General features: G+C 42.0%; 1 protein-coding gene across 3 annotated transcripts; it reads right to left on the bottom strand.

Annotated features, from left to right (window-relative positions):
• Positions 1 to 11606: 11606 nt before the first annotated feature.
• LHX9 (LIM homeobox 9) lies at positions 11607 to 26446 on the bottom strand. 3 transcript variants are annotated; one of them, XM_065656802.1, is made up of 6 exons: positions 26218 to 26446; positions 24857 to 24975; positions 22945 to 23147; positions 21743 to 22098; positions 16200 to 16402; positions 14748 to 15005 (listed from the first exon to the last, which is right to left on the bottom strand). In XM_065656802.1, the coding sequence occupies exons 1-6, from the start codon at positions 26444 to 26446 to the stop codon at positions 14748 to 14750; spliced, it is 1368 nt and encodes a 455-aa protein (XP_065512874.1). The 3 variants fall into 3 exon arrangements, with proteins under 3 accessions (XP_065512876.1, XP_065512874.1, XP_065512875.1); XM_065656803.1 differs by lacking the exon at positions 26218 to 26446 and adding an exon at positions 17115 to 17120 and having other exon boundaries at positions 24857 to 24973; XM_065656804.1 differs by lacking the exons at positions 14748 to 15005; positions 26218 to 26446 and adding an exon at positions 11607 to 11685 and having other exon boundaries at positions 24857 to 25030.
• Between the last annotated feature and the right edge of the window lie 262 nt (positions 26447 to 26708).

The following is a 26708-nucleotide window of genomic DNA, read 5'->3' as shown; positions in this document are numbered from 1 at the left end:
AAAGTTGTATTTAGACCTTCAGATTGTTGAAGCAACAACAGAGTAACACGGCAGCCAGCATTGTCAAAACATATTTAAAGACAGAATTCTTCAGAGACCTTTGTAAGAACAAAAAAGAAAAAAAATTCTTGATGTTACACTACCCTGTGGAACTTGTATTTTGTTTTAAATCAGAAAATATTCTTCCTCAAGAAATAGCGTATTGATTTGTTAAATCTCTGATTTAAGAGTAGCTTTTATGAATTGAAATGTGAATGGCATATTTTCTTTGTGAGTTAGGGAAGTCTTCAGAGAAAAGGATCTTCTAAGAGAGTCTGCAAGCATCAAAACATGACTTATTTGTAAAACATTTAGTCAAGAAACATTTGACACATTAGTAGGAATTAGTGCTTTCTGCCAGGACAAGACACATAACCAGACAAAACAATTAATTTATGGTTTTGAAATGTATGTCAGGGCAATTGCATCAGGCCATCTTGTAAGAAAAGGAAAGAAATACTAGAAAAGTCAAAGAACTACAAGAAAGCAACTAAGAAAATCTTCAGTATAGATTGAATAGATCAAAGGAAAGCAGGAAGCTGGACCTTTTTTTTCATATTTTTGACTAAAAGGGAGACGTTTTAGGCCAGAAGTAGTTCTTTCTTGAAGCACAACAGTTTGATTCAGTGCTTGATTCAAGATCAGAACTTAATTTTTGTAACTATGGCTCCCAAGGCCCCAAAATCTATTGCCTAGCTAGTGAGTTTTGTTCCACTGTTGTTCATTATCACAGATTGTTCAGATGTTTCTTTGCAGCTCTTGCTTTAAGCATACAAGTACGTGTTCTGGCCACGTATGCATCTTTCTCTCCTAAATATGAATCACCAAGGTCCTGTCTGCATGTTAATTTGCAGTTGTACACTCTACAGGAATGACTAAGACACCAGTATTTGGTTTGTAGTTGTCTCACCCTCTAGTGGCAGAGAGGCCTTAGTTCTTACGCATGAAGAAATGGTAAGGTGTTTTTTTTTTCCTCCAAGTCAACTGTGCTGTATTGCCTATTTACAGCAAGCTGATAAATAACTGATTTTTTTTTTAATCTTTATACAGCTGCAGATCATTGTCTTCAAGATGGGTCCATCACTTCTAATGCAGCAATGTAAAATATGCTGACCTGCAGGCACTGAAATGATTATAAAGGTGCTAATGAAGAGTAGTTGTGTGCTCAGATGTACTCCTTCAGTTAAAAGAAATGACTGCTATTAAAGCCTTCCTGTGCCATCACAATTAGTCGTAGTATTATGCTACTGCCTGAAGACTAACAGAGAAGGAAGCTCTATTTTCCTCTGAATTCAAATTCCTTATTAAATTTTCATTTAAAACAGAAGACAGCCACCATCTTATTTTGATCCCCAAGAAAGACTTCAAATAATAAAGCAAAGTTTTTATGAAAATAGAATGTTGGCCTGATATTAGATAAAAATTTAATATATCTCCTATCCTGCTTAAAAAAAAAAAGTACTGAGTAGCTTTGGCTCCCCCAGAAATTTATCTGGTACTTTACAGGATTAGACCCTTTGAAACAGGACTAATGAAACCATGAATGATTTAAGTTGGTGACATTTTTGTTATTGTGATTTTATATGCACAGCTGGAGCAAAACAGGAGAGAGAAGGCTTTACTCTGCAAAGAAAATAAGTGGTATTGCCAGTGCTTACTCATAGGTAGCCATTGACTGAACGGAGAACTCTGGAGATACTGATCAGCTAGAAATTAGTTTCAAACACTATTTGTTTTATTACAAAAGGCATTTGGTTGTATTTTAGAGGAGGAAGCATAAAGTACAAAACCACAAGGAGCAGTAGCTTACTTGCCAGTGTGCTAGTATATTTGTTAAAACAGTTTTGCTATTCTTAATTTTCTTTTTTATCATAATTCTTACTTGTAAATATGTTGTTGTTGATAATCAGACAAAGTCCTACCATGTCGCTTGAAGCTGTGATTATTCAACTGATTAATAATAAGTACAGATTATGGTGCATCACTCTACTTGCCCAGATTCCCCACTATGATGTTTCATTTTCTTACACTTTGACCTCCTGCAATTTGGCCCGGCTTGGGCCAATTGGACTTTTTTCCCCCCATACAAATCCAAGGTAAATATTTCTGAAAATTAGAGTATAGAAAGAGTATTAGATTAGAGTATAGAAAGCCATGGTATTTTTGCTACATCCAAAAACTCTACTGGCATTTTAAATGAGGAATCCTCACAGTAGAACATGGAAAATTTGCATCTAACCACGTTTATAGGACTGTGAAGCATCTGTAAGAAGCATGAAGCCTTTATGGTTGCTCCAAACACCCACAACATTGAGAAACTACATAAGAATGTGAGAAACATTACGATTCAGTACATCCAGAAAGCCCAAATTGTGGAATTAGGCTGAAAAATGGGTTTAGCAGTCCATGCAGCACATCATGCCAACACTACCATTTTAATTGCAAACATGCAGCAGGACTTTTGCAAGAATACTGGCACACATTTGTACAGTCATTTTGCAGATACATCAAGTGTCTTCAGAAAGACTTCTGGACAAAGCAAACCTTTAGACAGAAGAGCTCACAGGCACTGGGCCCAAGGTTTAGGCTCCAGAATGAATCTGTCTTCTTCGGCTACAAGTCAAAGCTTAACTTATTACCACACAGCTGGATGCAGTCATCGTTGGAGAAATCTGAAATTGTGCAGCCTCGCTGTCACACCATATGATCTAAGGTGCAAATGCTGCCTTGGGTACAGCTAGTTCACTTAACCTACTGCCCTGCTTGTTGAATACTTTCTCAATTTTCTTATGTAGTTTAAAAGTGTCTAATAAAAATGTTTTACTTAATGTTTCCTCATATATAGGTCTCAAAGCATAGATAATGGGAAACAGATGACATTAGTACATATAAGCAAACTCATTTTATATGTATACGAAGTAGCTTTCAGAAAAGAGATTGAATTCTTGTGAGAGGGATGGGTTTAATTACACTACAGGCTTTGATCCTGTTCACAATTCCAGTGTGAATTTGGGCAAAACTTCACTGAAGTAATACAGTTACAGGCAAAGGTAGAAGAAGAAAAAGTGTTTCAAGATTCAGAACTGCAACAGAAAGTCCGTGAGGAAAGAAGATGCTATTAGATAGGTGGCTAGAGTACACATCATACCTGTGTACCAGCCTACCACCCTTATTTAGTGCAGAGTCTACATAGTGAGTATTCCAGTCATGTAAATAGTTAGAAAACAACAGTGCGATAATAATGCTCACGGAACAAACCATATAATAGTCTAATAATAACAATTTTACATCTCTGTTACATTTGTTATCATACTAAGCATTTTGAAGACTTTGGATTCCTATTTCACAGTGCTGTATACTGATTTCACTTTCACTAATGCCAAATTAATAATACCTGTACTGCAAGAGTAGCACAGAAATGCCGACATGCATGCAGGAAGGGTTCCCCAGGATCAGTGGGAATTCGGCCACCACTCCTTGCTCAACACCCAGACAGCTGGTTAACACTTGTTGCACTCCCTTTGACAGGCTGCTGAACTAGAGGGTTGCTGCAAATAACGTTGATTCATCCCAACCATTTGCTCCACACATGCAATGGTAAACACTCTCCTGTGATCCCATTTCCCTTTTAAACAAGATGTAGTGCAGAATCAAGGCACACGAATCAGGGTCATAGAGACTCTGCAGTTTGGAGTCTATAGGTCTTGCTTGTCTAGAAAGTTGCTCAAGTGTAAGCATTGCCTAACTCGATTAAAGTAGTGGCACTGGTAGGTGCAAGGTCACAGTTGGCTGGTATTCACCACAATGGAATTTGCACATTGAACACCACTATGTTCCAAGGAGCTGAGCCCATGAACCCATTCATTACATACCACTGTTAGCATTTAAACGTACAGTGTGTAGCAATTCCTTCTGGGGGAGACATATTTACCTGTTCAGTCTCCTATTGATTATTATTTAATATAAAAATGGAAAATAGCAAAGTTTACCTTGGATTAGGGTCAGACTAAGTCTACAGAGAATTCAAACCACACATTCTGAATTTCATCTATATACAGCACAGTGCAAACAAAATATTACAAAATGACGTCTTATATGCCTATAACAGTATTCTGCCTTCTGACATTAGTAACTGGTCAGTTATCCAAACAGTGCTAGGAGAGAGGGAGAATAACAAGAGCTTTCTGAAGGATCTGAAAAGAAACCTCTCTGAACAGGACTGCTATTAGCACTACAGGCGAAGAACCACCCCAGGACATACTCCCCTATTAGGCAGAGAGGAGATGGCAGCCTCCGTTCTGACACATGTCAGCATCCGTGCCGCGCCGGGGAGCAGCGATGCGGATACCGGCATGTGTTCCCACCACCGCGTTTGCTCTCGCTGCATTTTACAGTTGGAGTCAATTGACAGTCACCACACAGGGGGATTTATGCTCTGAGCAAACCATTATCCTACTGAAGTGACCATGTGGAACTGCGTGCGGAGGCTGGAACTGGGTTTTAAATGCTGCTAGCATGGTCATGAGAGTATTGTTGGACTCTGCTTCCCCTTACTCTTCAGGCTTTGGGTTGCCTGAATGTTTTACCTAAAGGAAAGAGCATGAAACCACTTTCACCTGTGAGAAAGGAAATCGAAAAAACCTAGAAATTCTGGCTTGAGTTGGAAACAACTTTTTTTCCACAGCTTTCTAAAAACTGCCCAGGCTGGTTCTGACTTATCCTCTTCATGGCTCAAACTAAAAACCCCAGTGCTTTTTATTTATACATTGGCAGCAAACCCCAAAATTTGGGCATGCTTTATTGCTATCTCTGTCTCTCATACAGCTACTTTCAAGTTGTTCTGAATATTAAGTATCATAATTTGGAAGCATAGATGAAATAACAACCTGTTCTAACCTGAAACACCAAAAGTAGGCCTTTTCATTCCATGCCAGTCAGCAAAACAGTAACATATGTGCAGAAAGTACTCCATATATGGCAGTGACATATTTGCAAAATATTCAATTTATAGTTTCATCCTTTGACCATTTGTACTCTTGACCATTAATGCAATGGCTTCCATTCATTCTAATTCCTAAGCAAACATAAGCAATTGACAACAAACAAGACAAAATTCAGCAGCTATTTCACTAGTATCCTACTAACACACCTAAAAAAATTTAAAATATTTAAGAAGGAGAATTGGTATAAATTATGCACTAAACTCTGGTTTTTATTGGTTTATGCCTCCAGTTAAGTTCAGTACCGCGAATAATTCCATTTAAATACTTCAGTAGTATCGCATGGGATAAGGAAGTTGAAAACATGCATAAATGTTTCCACAACCAGGATCATAGCGTATGGATGAAAGTTGGAAGTAGAAAGAGGAGCTTAAACGAGTTTTTCTTTATCAGGGTTCTGCTGCCCATTTGTATTATAGAGTGTTGCACGGGACAGCGCGAGGCCGGCAGCCCCATGGAGTTCCTGCAGCACACCAGCACCAGGCAGGCTCGGCGCACAGAAATGTGGTTTCCTTTTCAACTGACAGCTCTGAAGCCAGAGCACAGCCTGCGACCAACCCAGCACCATGCCGGGGATGGCGCAAAGGGCAACCTCGTGGGCCAAAATCCTGTTTCAGCTTTTATTTTCCAAGCAACTTTAACAGGCGCCCTTAGCTCTGTCCTGGGAGGAAAGGTAGAGGAACCCCAGCTGCAAAATGGAGCCACGAAGGAAAAAATTTGACAAAAATCATGAAGTAATCCTTGTCTTACCAAAAGGCCACCTTGCCCAGGGGTCCATGGATAACTTGGAAGACAGAGCTGGGTGATGCAGCAGCCGTGTGGCAGCAGGGCCAGGCTAAGGGCCAGCACAGCCCGAGGAGAAATGGGGCCTCAGGGCTGAGCTTAAATGGCGCCCTGGGTGGTGGGTGGTGAGGGCCCAGGTGGGCCTGGTCAGGGTCTGTTAGTGCCCTTGGCCCCACAGGCCTGTTGGCTGGTGCCATGTCAACCGTGTAGGCCCAGGAATTAATAGAAAGTATAAAAGTTGCTTGAGGAAAGCAGCTGGGAGTAAGGTGCGTTCAGCAATACGATTTATACCCAGTGAAGCATCTCATGAACAAGTGCAAGCTGTGCTGATAAGACACTGCGATTGTGCGCGGATCGGCTTTACACAGGCAAAATGATACAGAGGAAAAGCAAATGTTCAAAGACACTGAAAGAAAGCAGTAAAAGAAACTGGAGGATGCAGCTTGCTTGAAGTGAGAGGTTTTTTGTAATGAAGTGTTATTTAATAGCAAAATTCTTCAGAGCCTGAAGAGAAAGGCCTTTGGAAACCAGTCGTTGGAAAGAATGTTTCCAAAACATGGTCTTCCCTGTTATTTTTCTCTTCCAAAAAGAAACAAATAAACAACAACCACAACAAAACCCTTTGGACTTTTTTAGAACTGTTCTGAACTGAATCTGAGTTCTGTACAATTGTTTTTTCACTGATGTTATGCATTACTTATTTTTTCAGTTTTGCTAAAGACCAAAAAGTCTAATAGCCCATTAAAAGACTATTTTTCTGTTTCAGACAGATCCAAATGAGGAAATCAAGGAAACAATCAAAAAGCTCCAGATTTCACCAGAATTCAACAGTCCATTCTGGAAATATGTTGAAATTAGACAGTTTTAATAGGTTCAGGACACAACCATACTTTTGAGTTCTCCAGTTCTAATCTTTCGCTGTTATAATACAATGGGGCAAAAAGATCTTAGGATCTGGATGTTATTTGTAAAAGATCTGAGCACTCCAAGTCGTATAGTCTTCTAATGCTACTGTTTCAGTGGGAAATTCTGATGTGGAGAGCTGCTCGATTTGGGTCTGTCACAACAAAAGCAGTGGTTTAAAATTAGTATTTTGAACCGCTGATTACTGTGCATTTAGTGTCATGTTAGTGCTCTGATACAGGTTAAATAGAAGAATTGGATTCACTCAGGACATTGCTGAATGTAGAAAGCACTCCTAGGCAGATAAACACTTTCTAACAGTTTGTAATGAACAGCGGCAGCTCTAACTTCTTAATTGGCTCCAGCCAGAATCACAAAAAACATATCTGTCCAAGGGTTTGATTATTAAGAAAAGTTTTGACAAAATGAGGCAGGAAATTACTTCAGCTAATGTAGTTACAGCTTGTCAGTGTAGCCTTGTATACAAGAAACAAGGCACCTAAAAAAAAAAAAAAAGGCAGTAGCTTCTTTAAGTCTGAAATTCAGAGCCTTAATACAGCAGCATTTTATATCAAATGTGCTAGCAGGCACATAAAAGGCACACAGTACCATTCATGTACTTAACAGTGTCTGTTTCGCTTCCTTTTCTGTAGCCCACATTTTCTTATAAAGTCAAAAAATACTCTGCTGGACAGCCAGAAAAGAAAATGAGAGGTATTGTCTAACACTTACGGCTGCAGCCCGAGCAGTAATTATTCAAGTATCTTTGCAGATGAAAAATACTCACCTCTAAGCTGCCAAGTTGGTTGCTTTCTAAACTTATCTTAACTGTCCTTACTAACATTACATGCATGACTCCTTGTTGTGATGTGATATCTATTTATTTGGTACAGTTAATTATCCTCTATGAATTAAACAGCGATCATAAGCCTGTATATGTTTATGTTTCAAGATAGAATAGTAATCAGTGCTCTCAGCTTTCCTGATGTTGCATTTTATTTTACTGATTTTAGGATATTGGACAACACTTTGTTATTTTGCTAGATAATTGTTCCTCAAAAATCTTTGTTACAGATTGTTCTCTATTGCATCTCAGTTGTGGGATCAAGATGCATGTGACAACAGGAAGCTACTTGATCACTTAGTCTCAGGTAAGTCCAAATTCCTCAAGAAAAATAGTGAAATAAGGATTCACAGGATGATAAATAGAAAATTAGCACATCTCTCCCAGTGGCTGCGTATACTTGCAGTTGAGTAACCATTTCTTAGCTTGTTCTCTCCCTTATTACTTGTTTGCTATATGCAGCAGTCTCACAGATTCAAAACAATGTGCATCTGTTCAGATTCAGAAATCTATATTGAAGTGAAAAAGGGAAGCATGTCTGACTTTTATTTTCTAGCAGTGAAATAATTATTGACAGTATTTTTATCCTCTGTTAAAGTCCAATTTGAAAAGAGGGCAAACTGGAAAATAATACTGATTTTTGTCAAGCTATATGAGACCTCCAGTCTAGCCCTCTGCTCCTAGCAGTAGCAAATGCCAGAAATTTCAAAGGATGCTTGCTCACAATCCCATTTCCAAAAACAGAAGAACACTTGAGCCAGAAATGAGTGCAGCTGAAAAACTGTTATTTCTAATATGAATCATATTAGTTTAAATTAGAATTGAATATATTTGATATCATTTGTTATGAGTAAGTCAATTTGTACAGGGGAATACTGTTGCAGTAACATGCAAGCCGTGAATTCAATGGTTGCAGTAGATTTGTTTTTCTAGATATTACAGGAAAGCTGGCAAAATAATCTGTACACTTAGATGTTTCAGGCACTACATTTTTGGTCCAAAGCTGTGAAAAGAAAAAAACATACAAAGTACAAATTCATAACATAAAAACTACTCCTGAAAAATATTTTACTGTAGAGGAGTATCAAAACAAAAATCATGACAACTGCCTTTGCTAGAAATTGTAAGCATGGAGAGTTGCTTCGTATAGGTTTGAGTGACTTAAATAAATATGAAAGTACTGGTTATCTGAAGGCAAGACAAGGATCTGTATATAGGTATGTGTCGAGATAAGTCTGTGTCAAGTGAGTAGCGCAGAAGAATTGTTCAACATTGCAGAATAACTGAATAAAGTCTCTAACACTATAGTAGCTTCTGGAAATTCCAGTAGTATAATTTGTGCCCTGTATTTGGGTGAAGGAGGAAGAAATATTTTTAAGTCAATTTAATGCATGTGCCAGGTGCTTGGATTAGCAGCTCTGAAGAATGAAGTCCAAAGCACAGAGTGGCTTTGCTGTCCTATATATTCTGTCTCATTCTGAAGGTTGTGGTTTCTTTAGAGACAAGAGAGTCATTTAATCTCCGTGTTCATTCAGGTCCTGGCTCAAAGCCCACTGAATTGGAGAGAGAATGTTCACCAGTTTCAGTGGGCCGCAGTGTCAGCCTTCTGTCATTTGACCTGGTCCTGCAAGCCATTTCTCTGGTGTGTAATTCTGGGTGAGATGTTCTAGGGCTGCACAATTTGCCTTCTTTTTCAAGAGTACAAGTGCAAAGAAATGCTGCATCTAGACATGGATGTGTATCCACTGGAAAGACCTCCAACATATTTCTCACTTGGGACAATCCTGAAAACCTGAATTTGTCTTGCAGTCTCTCAAGTCTTGTCTGAATTTACTCCTTTATCTTCTTTCACATATAATGCTGCCCTTTCAACGTGTTTACTCTCTTAATGCAGGAGATAGTTCTTTATCTTTCAAAAAATTTGGATTGGCTAATTCAACTGGTCAGGTCAATCAGAGCACTATGTGCAGGATCATCTCCAAAGAAAGAATAGTGTTGTTAAAAAACAAAAATCAAACCTTAATTTCTCTAGTTAGACACGGAGAAATAAAATTGTCCTGGTTTTACTTCAATCAGTAATGATTTTGCCTTTGACTTCAGTTGAGCTAGCATTTCACTAAGAGTATTTATTTTATTTTTCTAATTTAAATCAGGTCAAAAAGGAAACACACAGACAATAATTTAGATGAGAAATATGTCCGTAAGTATTAAATCAGGGGAGAAGGAATCCAACTTATTAAAGAATGCAGTTATTTACAAAAGAAAAATTATAGAACATAGGGGTTTTTTTCTTGGCCCTAAACAGCACCAAGTTCCTTGCTGATTTGAATAATTAATGTTTGTAATATGTTCCTATGGACAACAGGCAGAAACCACATTATGGCTGTGAGACAAATCGTTGCTTTCCTACATTTACTTACTTTCTGCAGTAATAAATACACATAAGGCTCAGTTTAAGAATTTCACAGTATACTTGGATTTCTGATCAAGCTGATTTGAATTAAGTCCACTATGCTAACCTTTTTCAATAGAACTTTACAACACACTATAAAATTGTTGTTTAAACAATGCTTCCCATAATTGCCACCAATAAATGATACCATTTTATTGCCATTAGAACACTCTTAGTTACTAGTTTCCAGAGGTCGCTGCAGTCATCTGTACATAACTTTGTGTTGTGTTGTTAATAACTGTATGGTTTTCTTTTTAGAATTCAGAAACTGGAAAAGTTTAAGAAAACATGCAAAATGCTGAGGATACATGTAAGTGAAATATTTAATGTCCATCATTCATAAAAGTTACATCGTTTACATAGGGTTCATTAGTATATAATAAAAATGTCATCTTAATGAAAGATTTTCTGGCAAGTCTTTTATATGTTAATTTGTTTAACATACGCTTTGGCTATACAGCTAAATAGGAATATATTTTAAAAAATCTTTCTTCAAATAGTTGCTTAACAGTTACAAAACCACATTACTAAGAATTGGTTATTGTTACACTTGTTTGTTGGCTTGTAAAAATCATCTGTGATTTGGACTGGGAATCCTAGGACCAGCTTTCAGTAACATACTTGCTCATTGCATAGTGACCATGTAAACAGCTCAGGGATCCACAAATTATTTCTTTGTACTCTAAAAGTCATTGAGGATTTTACATACTGTACTGCTTATGTTTCCTTACAGTGATGAAGAATTTCGGGATCGTTTTATTGTTGCTGCTGATGGGATTTTTTTTAAAACATGTCAATTTTATACAAGTTAAAAAATTAAAAAGTTAACACCAAAGGAAATAATTTTACACTGTGCAACAGTATTGCTACCTCATTCTTTGTGATTTTAGATATATATAACATATTGGAACTGCACTGTACTGCTTCTTTTCAAAAGAAAAGTTTAAATTAGTTTGAACAATTAGCTATGTGTTTACATAAAGTTAACTATGTTTGCATCAAATAAAATGTTTATTAATGAAAACTATTATACAAGAAACATCGAAGAGAAATTCATCATACAGAAATGTACACTAGTGTGACAGATGGAAAAGTGCATGCAGATTTGTCTCATTTTAAAAAAAAATCAGAAACAATAGTACTAAAGTTACTGGGTTTTGATTCCTATGATCTCAAATGAGTGAAAAGTTCTCTTTGAATTTACAAAAATCCATTTAACAGATATGACTAGCACACATTAGCAAGCAAGTGGAATGAATGCATTCAGATTTTATTTTACAAATACTTGTGCTTGACAAATGTGATTTTTTTAAAGAAAAGTTTTCTTCTAATATGGGCTGGGTAAATTGCTGCCAGGTTGCTCTGGTTTTATACATAGTTTCTCTAAATTTGTTTTTAATACCACACAATTTGTTGAAACCTTCAGTTTTGTTAATTAGACACCATAAAATAACATATGTTTTGTTAACATTCAGGAAATGACATCGAGTCTTTTTTTTTTTTTTTGGCTCAATAGATTTTTAAATGTATGATTATCATAACCTAATATTGTCTTTGTCTTCACTGCAGTGGATTTCCGATCAAACTTTTCCCCTTCTTTTAATACTTTAGGGAATTTTCAAACGTCGGGATGTTTGGCTGTAATGCCCCATGATTTGTTCTCCCTGAAAGAAATCATAGTGACAATTTATTAAACTACAGAGCAACCTGGCTTTTCGGGGTCTGCAATTCTATTTTGTGTTCAATATACCTAGCATTAAATCTTGATTCATTTCATCATATTATTTAGGTTATATTTGTCATGCAATTACTTTAGCTGCTAGTTTTCTGGCTTTTTTAGAAGTCTAAGACAGAGTTTCAGTATCAAATCAGTGGGGCATTACTTTGCATGTTCAAAAAAGGGGGTTAAAACACTAAAATCTAAATTGCACCTGCAGTAGCATATACATTGAATATGAAGAAACCGAAAACCTAAGAAGGAACCATATTTTTAAATATTTAAAAGACCGTGTTTCCATGTTTAATACCACTTGTTCACAGGTAGTGTAAAAGCAAAGAGACGCACTGGCACATATAGACTTTAAATTAAAAAAAAAAAAAATTAAAAACTGATGGGAAATAAAACTCCTTAGATTCAAAATGGTTTATTCACACAAATTTAATAGGATATATCACAACTGTTTGGTCCATAAATATTTAGGGGGAATAGTTTCTATACAATGCATTTATCAATAAACAAAGAAACATGGACAATTTTGCTAGACCACTTACTGTACTATAAACACGAAGCTCAATATATAAGATTATTGGATTTATCAACTATATCTGAAAGAGTGCACAACTGCTTTCTATGACATGTTTGTCCCCTCTAACAGGATACACCATAAAAAGAGTTTCAGAAATAAGAGGTAAAACAGTACAAAACTAGTGAGGTGTCAAAAGGGCTTAAAACAGTTAATTTAACAAACAACACATATATCCTGATTTTTCACAAACTTACTCCCAAGGTATATCATAAGGCACATAGTAGAACTGAGTTTTAATTAGTCTACTTAATAAAGTAGATCTCTAGTACCATATATTGTTCTGTCAAAGAACAAAATTTATAAGTATCAATATTTTTACCTGTAAAAGTGTATTAATAAAGATCTCAGCCTTACCAAGGTTGTTTGGTCTGGTTAGTGGTAAATGCCCATAAGGTAATAGAAATAGGAAAAGTCAAGATTTAATATCCGTAGAAGATGATAACCATACTTGCTAAATATATAATGGCAAACACACCTTTCTTCTATTACAGTGTTAACATCTCTTCCATCATCTTTTTTTTAAAAATAAGCTACTTTTCTGTGCTAATTTTCAAAAAACCCTGAGCAAAAATTACAATAATGCACTTTAATGTGGGCAGTGAACTGTCAATATGTAACCACACATTTATACAGCCAAAAAGGACACCTTTAAAATATATTAAATAGCCACTTTGACCACCAAAAATGAGATTTGATGGTGTCTAAAAAGTGGGATATATGTGCAAAGTTATTCTTAACAATCCACTAAAAGCAAGACATAGATCTTGACTGGTTTTTATTCAGTTTTGTTTCTGAGACTCTCCACAATCTAATTGGTGTTCAACTACAATAAAAGGATACAAATGAACATTCACCACTGCCCAGACCATTCAGACTTTTAGCTTAAATAAAATTAAAAAAAGAAAGATCACTATTGTAAACTAAGAAATGCATTCAGATCAGCATCCACAAGGCTTCTGAGTTTATCTGCTTTAAAATTGTTCACTGCCAATTCCCATTTTTGTAAGAATTTTTGCTGACATTTTTTCTTTTATACAAAGTTTAAAAAATTAAAGTATTTGTTAACGATACTAATGAACTAAAGATTTTAAGTTCATGTGTTAAACAAAGTGTCTGATACAATCTCAGGAAACATCTAAAGTAAATTCAAAATAGTAATGAATAAATTGTGCTGAAATAATTTTCCTTAAACATCTTAATAAATTATATTTTGCTTATTTCCATTTTCCCTGGGAGAAAAAAAAAAAAAAAAAAAAAAGTATGATTTATCCAAAGCTCATTTTAACAGTACAAATGCATCTTCTTGGAAATAATTTTTGTGCTCACTAAAGCAGCTGGACAACCTCTGTTTGCTTTAATGGTAAGGCATCAAGGCCGTGTAGCGAGCCACACTTATTTTTTTTTAATTCCACATCAGAACTACTTGAGAGACAAAAATGAAAAACCCTCTCTATGTGATTTTTCAGATCAGTAGGACTCCTCACTTGAGTTGTTATTCTGCTGTTAGTACTTTAATAATATCCTTATAGGATTGAGCTCATTCTGGAAGATGTTTTCTGGATTTTGCCTCCTTAACGTACAGGGCACAAATTTGGAGCCCAAGAGCCTGATCCTGCCACCCTCAGCCAGGCGCACGCTCACCACCCAGCCTCTCCCCGCACCCCCAGCCAGGCCCAGCTGCCAGCGGTGGCCAGGGACAGTGGCCAGGGATGGTGGCCAGGGACGGTGGCCAGGAATGGTGGCCAAGGACATCCCAGCCAGGGGAGAACGGGCAGAGGAGCATTCAGCTCCCAGCGAGACTCCCCCAAGCCCAGAGAGGATCAGGGTCGTGACTAATGCATTTGAAAAAAGCACTGGCACTTGCACTCTGACTGTTTCAATGATCGGTTTAATTCATTTTGTGTTTATTTTTCAACATTTAAAAAATAAATTGTACAAAATTTTTAGATGCATTATAAAGTTAAAATTAGGGTTCTTAAATGCTGTAAGTGAACATACAATCCTGAAGCAGCATTCTTTTGGCTATAATTAAACGGATTTTTATCTGGTTATCAAGGAGGGAAAATAATTTATTTTTTTTGTGGTAGCAATCTTTTTTTCAAGGTTCTGGAAATAAGTAACATACAATTTTAAGAGGCACTTATTAGAATGATTCATAACCTTCTCTTCAGTTGATTAATTTAAAAAATTTGAGTACAATTTAATAACAATAAATGTTCATTTATTAGAGCAACATATTACTTCAAACTCATTTGCCAAGTGGCTGCAGATGCTACACATCAAGCTGTTTATTTTCCCAAATATTCTGTGGGTTTGTTATTTGTTTAAAAAAAAAAAGGCTTGAAAATAATAAAAATAATAATTATAATAATAATAATAAAGAAGAAGAGTAAGAATTAAAAAAAAAAAATCATGAAATGTTAGAAAAGGTTCGTTAAGGTAGTTTGTGAGGGGCTCCCGGATTCGTGGCTGTCCAAGTTAGAGGTCACTGATGTCACTACAGTGATAGTGGGATTGGTCAGGTCTGTTAAAGTGGTCGCAGTGCCGGGTGGAGTGAGTGCGCCGCTGTCTGCGGAGGGCGGTGCCGGAAGTGAGGTGCCATCAGCTTTATCGACACCCCCATTCTCCTGCCGCAAAAGGTTCCTTCTGAATTTGGCTCTTGCGTTTTGAAACCAAACCTGCAAACCAATCCCAATTGATTTCTTTACCGATGCTTGTTTTGTTTTGCTTATTTTTTGTCTTTGTTCTTGCTTTTAAGTCATTTTTGGATATTTGTTTTTGTGTGGCAAATCAACTAAGTCACTCTACAGCTTCAGTTGCTACTGGTGGTACTGACTCTTTCACAGGCGGGACCCTGCGTACAAAGCCCAGCGCTACAGGTGCTCACAGGAACGTTGCAGCCCAGTGTGCAGACCTCAGAGAGCAGCCGTAAGAAAAATCTGCTCTCTCACTCACCCAAGGAAAGCAACTTTCTTGGTGGCCATGTAACGTACTCAGGGGCTGGGTAGGTTTGGGCTCAAGACACATGATAAATGTTGAGGCAAAAGATGAATGAGCAGATTTTTGCCAAGGCTGGAAGTTTGTCTTGACAATTTTAGAAGACCGAAGAGGAAAGAGGGGTAATTACACCATCCCTATCATAAGGATTGTTGATATGGGTCACTAATCTTTCTGCTCTGTAAGGTTCACTAAAAATGTTTTAGGTGACATGTAACATGGACAAGGAATGGCTGCTAATAGATTGTCTTTCTACCTCAATCGCTGCCCTTCTTTGGCACTCTGCGTATAATACACACTTCACTTTAACTTCACTGAACTAGCACACACTGTATAGGGATTTTTTTAATGTAATTTCACAGGGGAGGGACTTTTTACTATGTAGGTCCTTGCTGGTAACAGTTGTCTAACAGGCATTGAGAGAGGGAGCCAGCTAGTCCTGGGGATCATATTGTTCAAAACTTGCTTCCTGCATATCAGGGGATCTACTTACTGAGGGGCCACATTAACTACTCCAGGGGAGCCCAGAGGCTTCACCCAGCATGGATAAAATGAGTAGATTTGCTACCTCTACCCTTAATAAGGTCACCACAGAGAGACTACAGATCCCAGGATATCTGCTGGGTTGGTAGACTCTGAAGACAGATTCCTCATGTTGAGAATGTAACTAATTACAAATCACATTTTAGGATTTGGCTGCCTTGGGGTGGTAGGGCACACATTCAGCACTCCTGCCATGTCATACTGTACCCCTCTGCACACCCACTAGGGACACACCCAGCAAAAGTATATCGCTATCATTACGCATAAGGGAAATGCTATTGACTGGCAGGGGTAGAGGAAAATTCTGTCAAGCCTGAGATGTGGCTTCTTACCTGCAGAACTCTCTTGGTCAGGCCTGTTTTCTGGGCAAGCTGCTTGAGGTCCTTGGCATCTGGGTTGTGGTTGATAGCGAAGTAGGACTTCATGGTACGAAGCTGGTGGTGTTTGAAGGAGGTGCGCATGCGCTTTGTCTTCTGGGATGGGGGATAAGGCTGCTGGTCTCTGTCCAGGTGATCTGCCTCGTTCTCATTACAGCCTGTTCAATAAACAAAACGAAACAAAGAGTTAGAGGCCACGTCATGTAGGATAAACGAATCAAAGCAAAAATCTTGAGTCACATACTGTTTGGAAGGAAAGAAACAAGCAAGGAAGGAAGGGCTAAACTGGTGCAAGGATAAGTACAGATGTGGTTATTAAAGCAGACAAAAAAGATCCAGAAGATGACCTTTTCCTATTCTTAAAACATGCTGTGTCTCCCAGGCCTGTACCTACTTAGGGCAGACTTAGAAACTTCTCTCTCCTTTGGCATTTATTTTCAAACAAGCCTTTTCCCTGTGGTGGTGGTTTTGCTTTGGGCGTTCAAAGAGTCATTCGAAATCTCATTCAGATTTTGAAATCTCACTCATTGAAACACTCTTAGCTTGAGAGAAGAATAGAGGTCAAACCAGCATTTTTAATGTTTCTGAGCTTTCCCCCCAAATCACAAGCACCTATAAAAAGAGATGTACAGCAGGAAAGTTTGTTATGACAGTTCATCAAGAAAGTGTAAAATCTGGAGGTTTTTGCTGATAAAATAAATGCTTTTGGACTTTGCCTGGGAGTTTATATGAAGTGCTCAAAGACTTTCATCTGTAAAATGTGTCTAGAAAGCAATTACATCAAGGTTTAATTCTGTCCCTCAATCTCAATCGGAATCTGTAGTAGCTGTTAGTTGGTACTGATTTAGGGAGTTTCTATAAACAACCAACTCATAGCTGAAAACTTTAAAGGAGTTTCCTGGCTTTCCCTGATTCAGGATTTTCAAAATGTCTATGAAAGATGAATTTGTTCCAGATTACGCTTTTATGGGTGTGAATTGTACACTAGAGTTGCAGCTGTTCTGGAACTGTGGCATCATTACTTCATATTGGGGAAAGGAATGACAGTATTGGGGAAAAAAAGAAAAAAGTAAGAAAAACATCTATATTTTTATTTTTGGCTTAAAATACAATAGAGTTACCAGTTTATAGAATCCTATTTTATAAAGATGGCTCAGTCACACAGGAGAAAATTCATGGTGTCATCATAGCAGGGAATATTAATTAAAGAACAGCTAATTAAAAATGTTTCAGAATGTCTGTAAACTAGACCAAGTTTCAGTAGTTGCTCATTTGAATTTTGGAACTGCCTTACAATAGTTATTGGATTATTTACTAGGCCTAGTTGATCCCTATTTCTAAATTTAAAAAAAAAAAAAAAAAGAGAGAGAGGAGGAGAAAAAGGGAAAGCACACAATACAGAGAGACTGATGTTGACAGTGCTAAAAACAGAGATGAGGCAAAGAAAGCAACTTAAAACCAGGACAAAATAAAAAGCTTCTTGAAGGTGTTTTCGTGTTTGAATTATAAGACAAGTCAACATGAACAGATGCTGGTAAGAGAACGCTTTGACAGAAAATCAGGTGAATATTTAATTATAGCTAGATTTGCTTCTAGTCTTGGTAAGAAGTATATCTGCCCTTACAAAGTAAGTTGACACTTCTGAAAATACCAGGAGTTGAAAGTTGCCTTAAAAACAATTTCAGACCAGATTTGGATTGTATTTACTACTTGTTTTCACAAGCAATCACACTGCCTTCAGTCAAACTGCGTGGGCCGTAACTTACAAGCTGACATAAATCAAAGTACCAGAATTCAGTCCTCAGGTTTTACTTCAGACAGTTGCAAGCTGTTTGTTTCTGTTGTTTTCCTTGGGTCACTCAGGTTTACAGCAGCAACACAAACTTCCTCAGCCTCCTCTGTCCTGCTTACTGTTTTTGTTTCAGTGATCTACTTTATTTGGGCTTTTATTTTCGAGAGAAAGTGAGAAGAGGGCCCCAAGCATCCTCAGACAATCCTAGCTTATACAACGATTAGCTCACTCTCTGTTTTACGTAGGTGACACAGCATTATGTGGTTTGGCCACATCATAGATCAGAGTTTTTACACTATCGCCTGGAGAACTAAGGGAAAGCAAAAAATCGGGCAAGGGATTGTTCATTTATTTGCAGTTGAATTGCAGAGTTGTTTAATTTTGCTTTAGAAAGAGCTAGAACAGTTTGCTTTTTATTGCCAAGAATTCTTCAAGTGAACTCTTCATGGTTTTTTACACACACACATACATATATAATGAAATAAAGTAAACAGCACTTTGACCAACAGCTGTGTAAAATATTTTCCTAGGGAAATCTTCTTCACCATCTCATTTCTATATCCTGTGGGCTGTAAGTCAACACAGTTTCCCTCAAAATACATATTAATTCTATGATATAAGAGGTAATATAGAGAAAGCCTTGAATGTTCTAAGTACTTTTGAATAGTTTCTTCCATTTTTCACATTAATTCCAGACAGCTCGCAAATATGAATGGCTTTTACCTCATAACATTTTGAGTTATTTATTGTTGTGTTTCCACTTTACAACCGGGAAGCTGAGAAACAGAAATTAAACTACTAAACAAAATACAGAATAGAAAAACTGTTGTAGATCCAGCAGCAGAATCTGATTTTCCATTCTGTCCCTGTACTCAGCACCCTTAACACAAAATGTGCGCACAAATCTGAGCCAGGTACTGCCAGATCGCTTGTGAATATGCATATCTTTTTGCTCAGCTTGGTGAAGTTTTCAGCCTCATCAGAGTTATTGCACTGTTTTATTGTTACAAGTCTGATTCGTTTTCCATAATGGCTTACCATAGCGATGGGGACACCCTAGGTCATTCGTGTTTTGGTGGAATACCGCTTTGGTTTACTGGGGTTTGTGGTCCTCGCCAAACATTGAGTGGCAGGAGCAAACTTTTGAAACAACTTCGAAGCTGCCCGCTCAGAGGCGGAGCGCTGTGCCCCGGGCTCGGGTGTGCTTTAGCGATGGACGGGTCGGGGCTGCGCCTCTGCCCCTCGGGGCTCCTGCTCCAGCCGGGGAGGCCCCGGGGAGCCCGGGCCGGGTGGGCAGAAGCGCGCCGCTCCGCGCATCCCCCGCCGGCTCCGCGCCCCACGTCGGTCCGCAGGCCCGAGCGCGGTGCCGGGCAGGTTGCGGCTGGGCTGCCGGCGGGCCGGCCGTGCGAGAGGGCAGCGAATGCCCCGGAGAAAGGGCCCGGACGCGGACTGAGGGGTGCGTTATGGGCTCCTACCCGCGTCCCGCTTCTTCCTCTGAAACCGGCAGTCATGTATTCTACATTTAATTTTCTGTGGACTGGTTGCCCTTTGTAAATGATTACGTGCAAGACCAATTACTGAATCACAGGGCAAGGAACGAAAAATGCATGTAGGAAAGTAGCTGCCAATTATTTAGAGATTTTTTTCTTTCTTTCGAGAAGCGATTTCATCTACTGCAAGTCATTTCGTAAGTCTTAGAGATTCGTTTTCCTCCCCCTGGATCTTGAGCGCAGTGGGTCAACGGGCTGGAATCGTTCGCACCGGATGCACAGTTTGGCTGCAAACTGTATTTTCTCGAGACCATGTGTCAACCCCGGTCACTGCTAGATAATACTTTTTAAAAAATCACGGCCCTAACAGATCAGATTTCTCAACCATCTATGCTGAGTCCAAAACAACAGATTAGAGAGGCGCGCTTTTTCTCCCTTTTTTTTTTTTTTCTTCCTTCCCTCTCCGTTGCCCGGAGAATTCTGTGAGATCTCAGTGAAGTGAGATGTATTTCCATAATGAGTGGTGCCTGTAATCTCGTTTGGAGTCAGCGATACATCTTATATGCCCCTTTGTTGTGAAGAATGAGAGTTTCAAGACTAACACACAAAAACTATGACCGTGTTCGCGAATAATGTTTCTTTTGAGTCCTGACCCGAAGTTTCAGGGGTGTTTTGTCATATCCACAAGTTTTCATCTCTCCCTCATTTCGGGTCCTAACTCTAACGGTAAATTGACCCTAGAAATGTTTACATTTAGGGATCTGGAGACCTGGGGTGGTGGTTTGCGGATCAGAGAGACCTAAGGGCGGGCGTACGGGAAATCCGCCCTTGGAAGCGGGACTGAATGAATCCTGGCTGCGCTACAGGTTCCCTTTTCTTTAGCAGCTTTCAGGATTGATTGGAAACCGCTCCGTAGCCAGGGATTCCAATGTCATCTTCAATTAACAAGGAACAATTAGCGCAGTGATTACCCTGGCTCCAAGGTCTACGCATCAGAGGAGATGAAATAGCCTCGCACAGCTCCTCGGTTCCCAGCGAGAGCCCGTTTCCCAAGCAGCCCCGGAGGAGGTGCCGGGGGGGATGAAGGGGTTTGCGGGGGCGGGGGAGGATCGCTTGTGAATCGCGATGGCGGGGGGTTGAAATTGGGGTGGGGGAAAGAGAGTTCCGGGCTGAAATCGGTGCACTTTCATCGACCTGCATCTGTTGGAAGGGGAGGCCCTGACCCCTCTCCCGGCTCCCCGGCGGGACCAGCACTGGCAGCTCCGCCCGGAGCCCCCTGCTCCCTGCCAGGCCGGAACGGCTCCCCGATTCACGGGGAAACACCTTGCACCGCTCCTGCTTCCCACCCCTTTCTTTGCTCCTGACCATCCACGGCGAGCTAAAGTTTCGCTAAAATCATTTTTGGAGTCGGTAGCTTTTTGATTCGGGTTTAGCCTTACTGCTTTCTTCTCTAATGAAATGCCGCTTAAACTGCTTGCTCGTACCTGAACGTCCCTTACCTCTGGCCCCTGACACTGTATTTTTAGGCATGCTTTGGATACTTAAGTGACTGGACTTAGGGAAAAAAATTAATAGAGGGTAACACTTGTTCCTTTCCTGCTGTTGAGAGAGCAGAAACCATTCTCCTGAATTACATTTGATAGGGTTTAGTTACAGACAACAACATTTATTCGTTGACCTCTTGTACAGTTTGATCGTTTATGTGCCAGTAAAAGAGGATTATTTAGCCTGAAGTATTAATTAGTACTAATTGAACAGCTATATCGAGTTATGTGGATACTGCATTAGCATTATAGGAGCCATATATTATAACTTTTATTCTTTTTTTTTCTGATCTGTTTGGGTACTTCTAATTTGACGTCTAACTGGTGAATTGCTTTTTGCTAATAAAATACAAATAATGATAAGGGTATCTCTGAGATTACTACAGAGAAAGAACACTATGGTTTTGGGGTTGGGATTTTTTTTTTTTTTTGGTCTTTATCCTGGGAAGTGGCTAAGTTTGGGTATTTGACATTAATAGGCAAAGACAGCCTTTGAGAAGGGCTGCTGTTAGCTTTCCTGCAAACGCTCCAGCCCTCAGAGCGCTGTTTGTTTGATTTTCCAATGGTTAAGCAAGATTTGGCCTGGCTGAGCTGTGCACTGCCTAGCTGAGGGGAAGCCCGAGAACACTCTTTTTGGAGGAGCGGGAGGGAGGTTCGGCGTGTGTTTCCCACCTGAGTTGTAGTTGACGATGTCCACTCCCAAGGCAGGGCTCTTTCGTTTCCTGGGCCTCCCCTTCTGCACGGTGCCAGTGCCGTTGAAGTAAGGCAGGGCCAGCCCTCCGCTCTTGGCAGCCAGCTCGGTGTAGCTCAGCTGAGGGGGATATTCTCCTTGCAAAAGGGACTCGAAGTGGGCCCTGCAGTAAACCAGGTTGTCCTTCATGCCAAAGTGATCGCCCGTGGTCAGAGTCTTGTTGCAGGTGGTGCAGGTGAAGCAGCTCAGGTGATAAACCGACTCCCTGGCTCTCATGACCATTTCAGAGGCTGAGATCCCAAGGTGGCAGCGGGCACATCTCTGCACGGAGAACCTTCTGAAGGAAACAGGAAAGTGGGCATCAACCAGAAAAGTAAAGGCAGACCTTGCCCCAGTGCCACCCACCTCCTCTCCAAGCCACGGAGCCTGTCCCCGCCAGGGTCGTGCCCTCCCCGGCCCCAGGACGGCCCTTCTTGCCGGCCGTGGCTCCCGGCCCGCCGAGCGTCGGTACTACGACTTGTCGGGAACACCACCGGGGATCCAGCATCGGGGCCCCGTGATAAACGCCTTTCACCGTCTGCCAGGCTGACCTGTTCGCTTAGGTCTTCTGCAAAAGCCCTCCCGCTGCTCCTGAGCATGAAGAACTGCGGACCTGGGGGTAATCAGTCCCCGCTCTCTTGGCTTTCGTGTACAGGCGCAAGGGCCGCGGGGAGCTGAACTCCGGGAAAGCTGAAACGCACGGACCGACTGCCCGGGCCCGGCCGCCTGGCACCGTCCCCGGGGCTGGGCAGGGCCGGTGGGCTCCGCCGCGGCTCCCGCCCCTCCCGCCGCGCCAGCCGCGGGGCCCGGCCCGCGGAAACACCGGCAAGCTACGGGCAGAGGGAAACTTTGTCGGGTCTTATGCTGGTATTTACGGAGGGAAACCGCAGAGCAGCGGGAGACCCGAGGTCTTCTCCTTCGCCTGTTTGTGTTCCACCACGCATATTCAATCGGCGTGTCCCCTTCTCGATCCCCTCGGTTTTTAAACGCGCGAGACCTTTCGGAGAGGACACGTTTACAGGATTAAGGAATCGCTGACTGCGAAAAGCTACATTTGAAAGCCCGTGTGGAGAATAGAGCGTTTCGGTTCATAATGCCTTGTGAGGGGGTGTGCTTTTGAACCCATGGGGACAGATTGCTGTACCTGTAGTAATCCTCCTTGCAGTAAATACTGCCGTCCTTGGCAAAGCAGGTGAGCTCTGACTCCAAAGCCAGTTTACATTCACAGCATTTAAGACACCTGAGGTGCCATTGTTTGTCAACTGCCAGCAGGTAATATCTGTCTGAGATCTTCCCTCCACAACCAGCACACAAAGCAGGCTTCTCGGGGCTCATTGGGGGCATGTTCTGCAAAACAACCACACCACAAGGGGATGAGAGAGGGAGAGAAAGACAGGCAGGCAGGCCGGGCTGGGGACGGGGGACTGCGCAGGGCCCGGAGCTTGCACAAAGAGACGGCTCTCTGGGACCAAACTTCTGCTCCCGGCGGGAAGTTTGAGGGGGAACGGGGACCATCCCCGCCAGGAAAGTATTTCCCGCCATTCAGCTTTCGTGTTTAGCCCATTAAAGCTCTCCTAACGATCTAATGTCATTTAAATAGGTGAAGGCAACTGATTAGGCCTCAGTGAGTAAAGCGGAGCCCATTCTTTTCTGAGGTCCCGAAGCTGAAGTCTGGAGCTTCCCCGTTACTTTGGCGTTTTAATCTTAGAGCGCTCCGCAAGAACGGCATTTTGAAGAGGGAAAATACCTTTCTGCTGCACCAAAAGTTTATGACAGAGAGTGCAGGCTTGCACCGATTTTCCGGTAAATTTTCACCCATGCTTAAAACAGCCCAAACCCCATCTCTAAAGAAAACCAGGCCATTTAAAACGGAAGTAAGAGAAAGGAGACAGGTGAATGGTGTAAAGAGCAGCGAGCACGAACGGTCACCACCCTTGCCAGGGCTGTGGACAGAAAGGTGGTACAGGCTGGTTTCAGCTGAAACTCGCATCTTTTCAGCAGCAAACTTCTGCAAGTTCCCATTAATCTTCTCCCCACGAGGAGTGTCGCTCGGGACAAAGGGAGACGGAGGGACGGCGGAGACAAAAGCTCTGCCCTGAAACTTGGGGCAGCGTTTGCCGATAAACTATCGGGAAAAAAAAATTCCGAACGTCTTGTCCTAAAGTCGCAACTGTTTTAATGTGGCAGCTCCGCATTCACTTTCCAATCTGAAGTTGTGTTCCTCGCCCCCTTTTTTTGCAGAAGTTGAAAAGGCGAGTTGAATTTACATTGCAAATCCTCATACAACAAAGCGGGAGTTTATTTAAGAGAGGGGGGGAAGGACCCTATGGCTCAAAGCCTTAAAACAGTTTTCTGGGCCGTTACTTTGTGTGCAGAGCCTTGTGCGCGATCGGCGGAAGCCCTAGAAGTTGGAGAAAGGGAGATCTCGCTTTGCACAAAACACAGCGTGACACTCGGTTTCTCCGCCATCCGTTAGTACATTTACGAAGATTTTGGTCCTTTGACTAAGAAAATAGGAGATGTTACTGCTAAGCCAAGTAGTCGGCGGGCATAACATTAAGAGAGAGCGGTGCCTCTTTGTATCATTCCCACACTTCAGACCAAAAATGGTTACGAAAAGTAAGCGGTCGCGGTTTGCGGTTTAATTTAGGAGGTGCCAGGAGTGCAAAAAAGTAAATTACACCTCAGAAACTCCAGCTGCAGCCCTGCTCTGACGGGGCAGAACGGCCGCAGCGAGCCAAGCAGGGGAGAAGGGCGGCTTCGCTGTAAGGACTGAGAAACTGGCCCTGTTACCATTTAAAATATTTTCCCCCGTCACTCCAGAGAGCACACGCAACGACATGGATTAGACAAATGTATAGCTGAGCCTGGCCAGCAGAGCACCCAGCCTTACGGGTGGGTTTACAGGGAGCCTCGGAAGGGTTTCTACAAGCAAGGGATGGCAGGGAAGGGGCAGGGGCAAGCAGCGTCTTTCTCTTCCCCAGAGCCAGGGTCTGTCCGCTGCGGGTCCATGCTTGCAGGGATTCCCTTTCAAAGAGTGCCAGCTCCTCTCTTACCGTTTCTCGGCCGTTCATCTGTCCCCCTTTGGCCAGGCGGGACTCGGTCTTGGATCGCCTCTCCATCTCCTCCATGATTCCTTGGATATGGCCTCCGGAGATCCCGTGGAAAAGCATGGCTGGGGGACGGAAAGGACAAGTATTTTCTTCTGCTCTGCACCCCACTATTTCCATATACAGACCCCAGAGTCTTTAGATCATCCAAAATTTTTACACCGATGCGCACAGCGCAGGGAGGGAGGTTGCAATAGGAGCTTCTCTTTGCACAAGCACCGAGGGCTTCCTGAAGATGTGCAGAAAACAAACAAGGGGGAGAAAATATAATAATAATTAATTTTAAAAAATAAAATAATAAAAGCGAGCTAAAGGATCTGTTACTGTTCTGGAGAGCTGGGGCTCCTGACTGGAGAGACGTGGACCTGGGGCAGTAGAATCGTTCGGGAAAGGATATAGTTTTGAATACAAAGAAAGCAAAAAGCGCTATTTTCAGCAGTCCCTGGTTGCTTTAAAGTTCCCAGTGCCTGTAGGTTGGATTTGGGACTGCTGCTTTCCGGAGCTCTGTCCAATTTGTTAAGAGACTAAAGCCAGCCCATTTTTGATAATTTAGTAGGAGGAGTCCTCTCCCTTGAGCTGCCACTGATTTTTATTCAGACAACAAAGACCTGTCATACTCCTCTCAACCCCTAGTGATGGGCAAGCAGTGACAAACATTACGAACGGGGATGTGGGTGGGGTGGGGTTTATTACCTCCCCCAAACACGGAGTCCCGGGAGTTGGCGGCGACGGCGCCTGGCGAGGGGCAGGGTGGCCCGGGGGCCCCACTCCCCTCGGGGCCGCGCCGCGGGAAGCTCCGTTCCGCAGACCCTCGGGCTGGCACCGCCGCTCCCCGCTGCTCTGCGGGAAGGGAAGAGGGAAGAGAAGCGGCGTTGTGGGGCAGCCGAGGCGGGTCGAAGCGGCCAGACGGCTCCCCGCGCCCCGGAGCCGGGCGGCCGTGGAGGGGGTGGTTAGGAGGGACGGCGGGCGGGCGCTTCGGAGGCAGGAGGGCACGGCGTCCCCCGCCCAGGTCCCGGACCGACTGAGCGCTTACTGGGGCTGTACCCGCCCTGGTGCCGCCGGGGAGCACCAGCCCCGCGGGACCCCTGCCCGGGCCCTCCGCGGGCAGCCGGCTGGGCCAGTCCCGGCCGCCGACGGGGAGGGCGGGCGCGGAGCCGTCCGGGGACGCCCCTGTGGGGCTCTCTCCCCTTGCCTGCTCCCCGGCTGCGGGCTGCGAGCGATCTTTGTGTGCTGGGCGATGCATTCCTTCCTGGCCAATCTCTCTCTTTCTGCTCCCCCTCCCCTCCTTTTCCCTTTTTCCTACTTACTTTTCACACCACTCTTCCTTGCCTTTCCCTGGAACAGCTGCCGGCTGTTTCCTGACACCTCAATCCCCACTGCAGGATCTTCCTGGCGGCAGTTCTGCACTCCCCGCTCCCTGGGGGACGCTCCACACCAAACCCTAGCGCGACTAGTGAAAGAAGTACCCCAGCCCCCACTTCCTTTCCAAAGCATCCCAGAGACATCCTCAGGGGCTCCTCGAGTCACCTCTTCCATGTAACCCAAGATTCAGGCAGCCAGTTTCCTCCCTTCTCTTTCCCCCTAAGTAGCTAAAATTAATGTTATTTGCAGATTGAATGTTGCTACATTCCTACGAGTGCCAGAATACAGATCATAAAACACAATTTCACACAAAGATGAAGTCAATCAAGTGAAATAAGCCGGGATTTTTTTTTCTCTGTTGGCACACTAGACCCTGGACAGCAGGGCTGCTATTTACTGTAAGTAATGTAATTAGCCCTTTTGGATGGAAATCAAT

Source organism: Caloenas nicobarica, chromosome Z (genome assembly GCF_036013445.1).
Source record: "Caloenas nicobarica isolate bCalNic1 chromosome Z, bCalNic1.hap1, whole genome shotgun sequence".
NCBI classification, from domain to species: domain Eukaryota; kingdom Metazoa; phylum Chordata; class Aves; order Columbiformes; family Columbidae; genus Caloenas; species Caloenas nicobarica.
The sequence above is the reverse complement of the archived record's forward strand: the minus strand, read 5'-3'. Positions and strand labels throughout refer to the sequence as shown.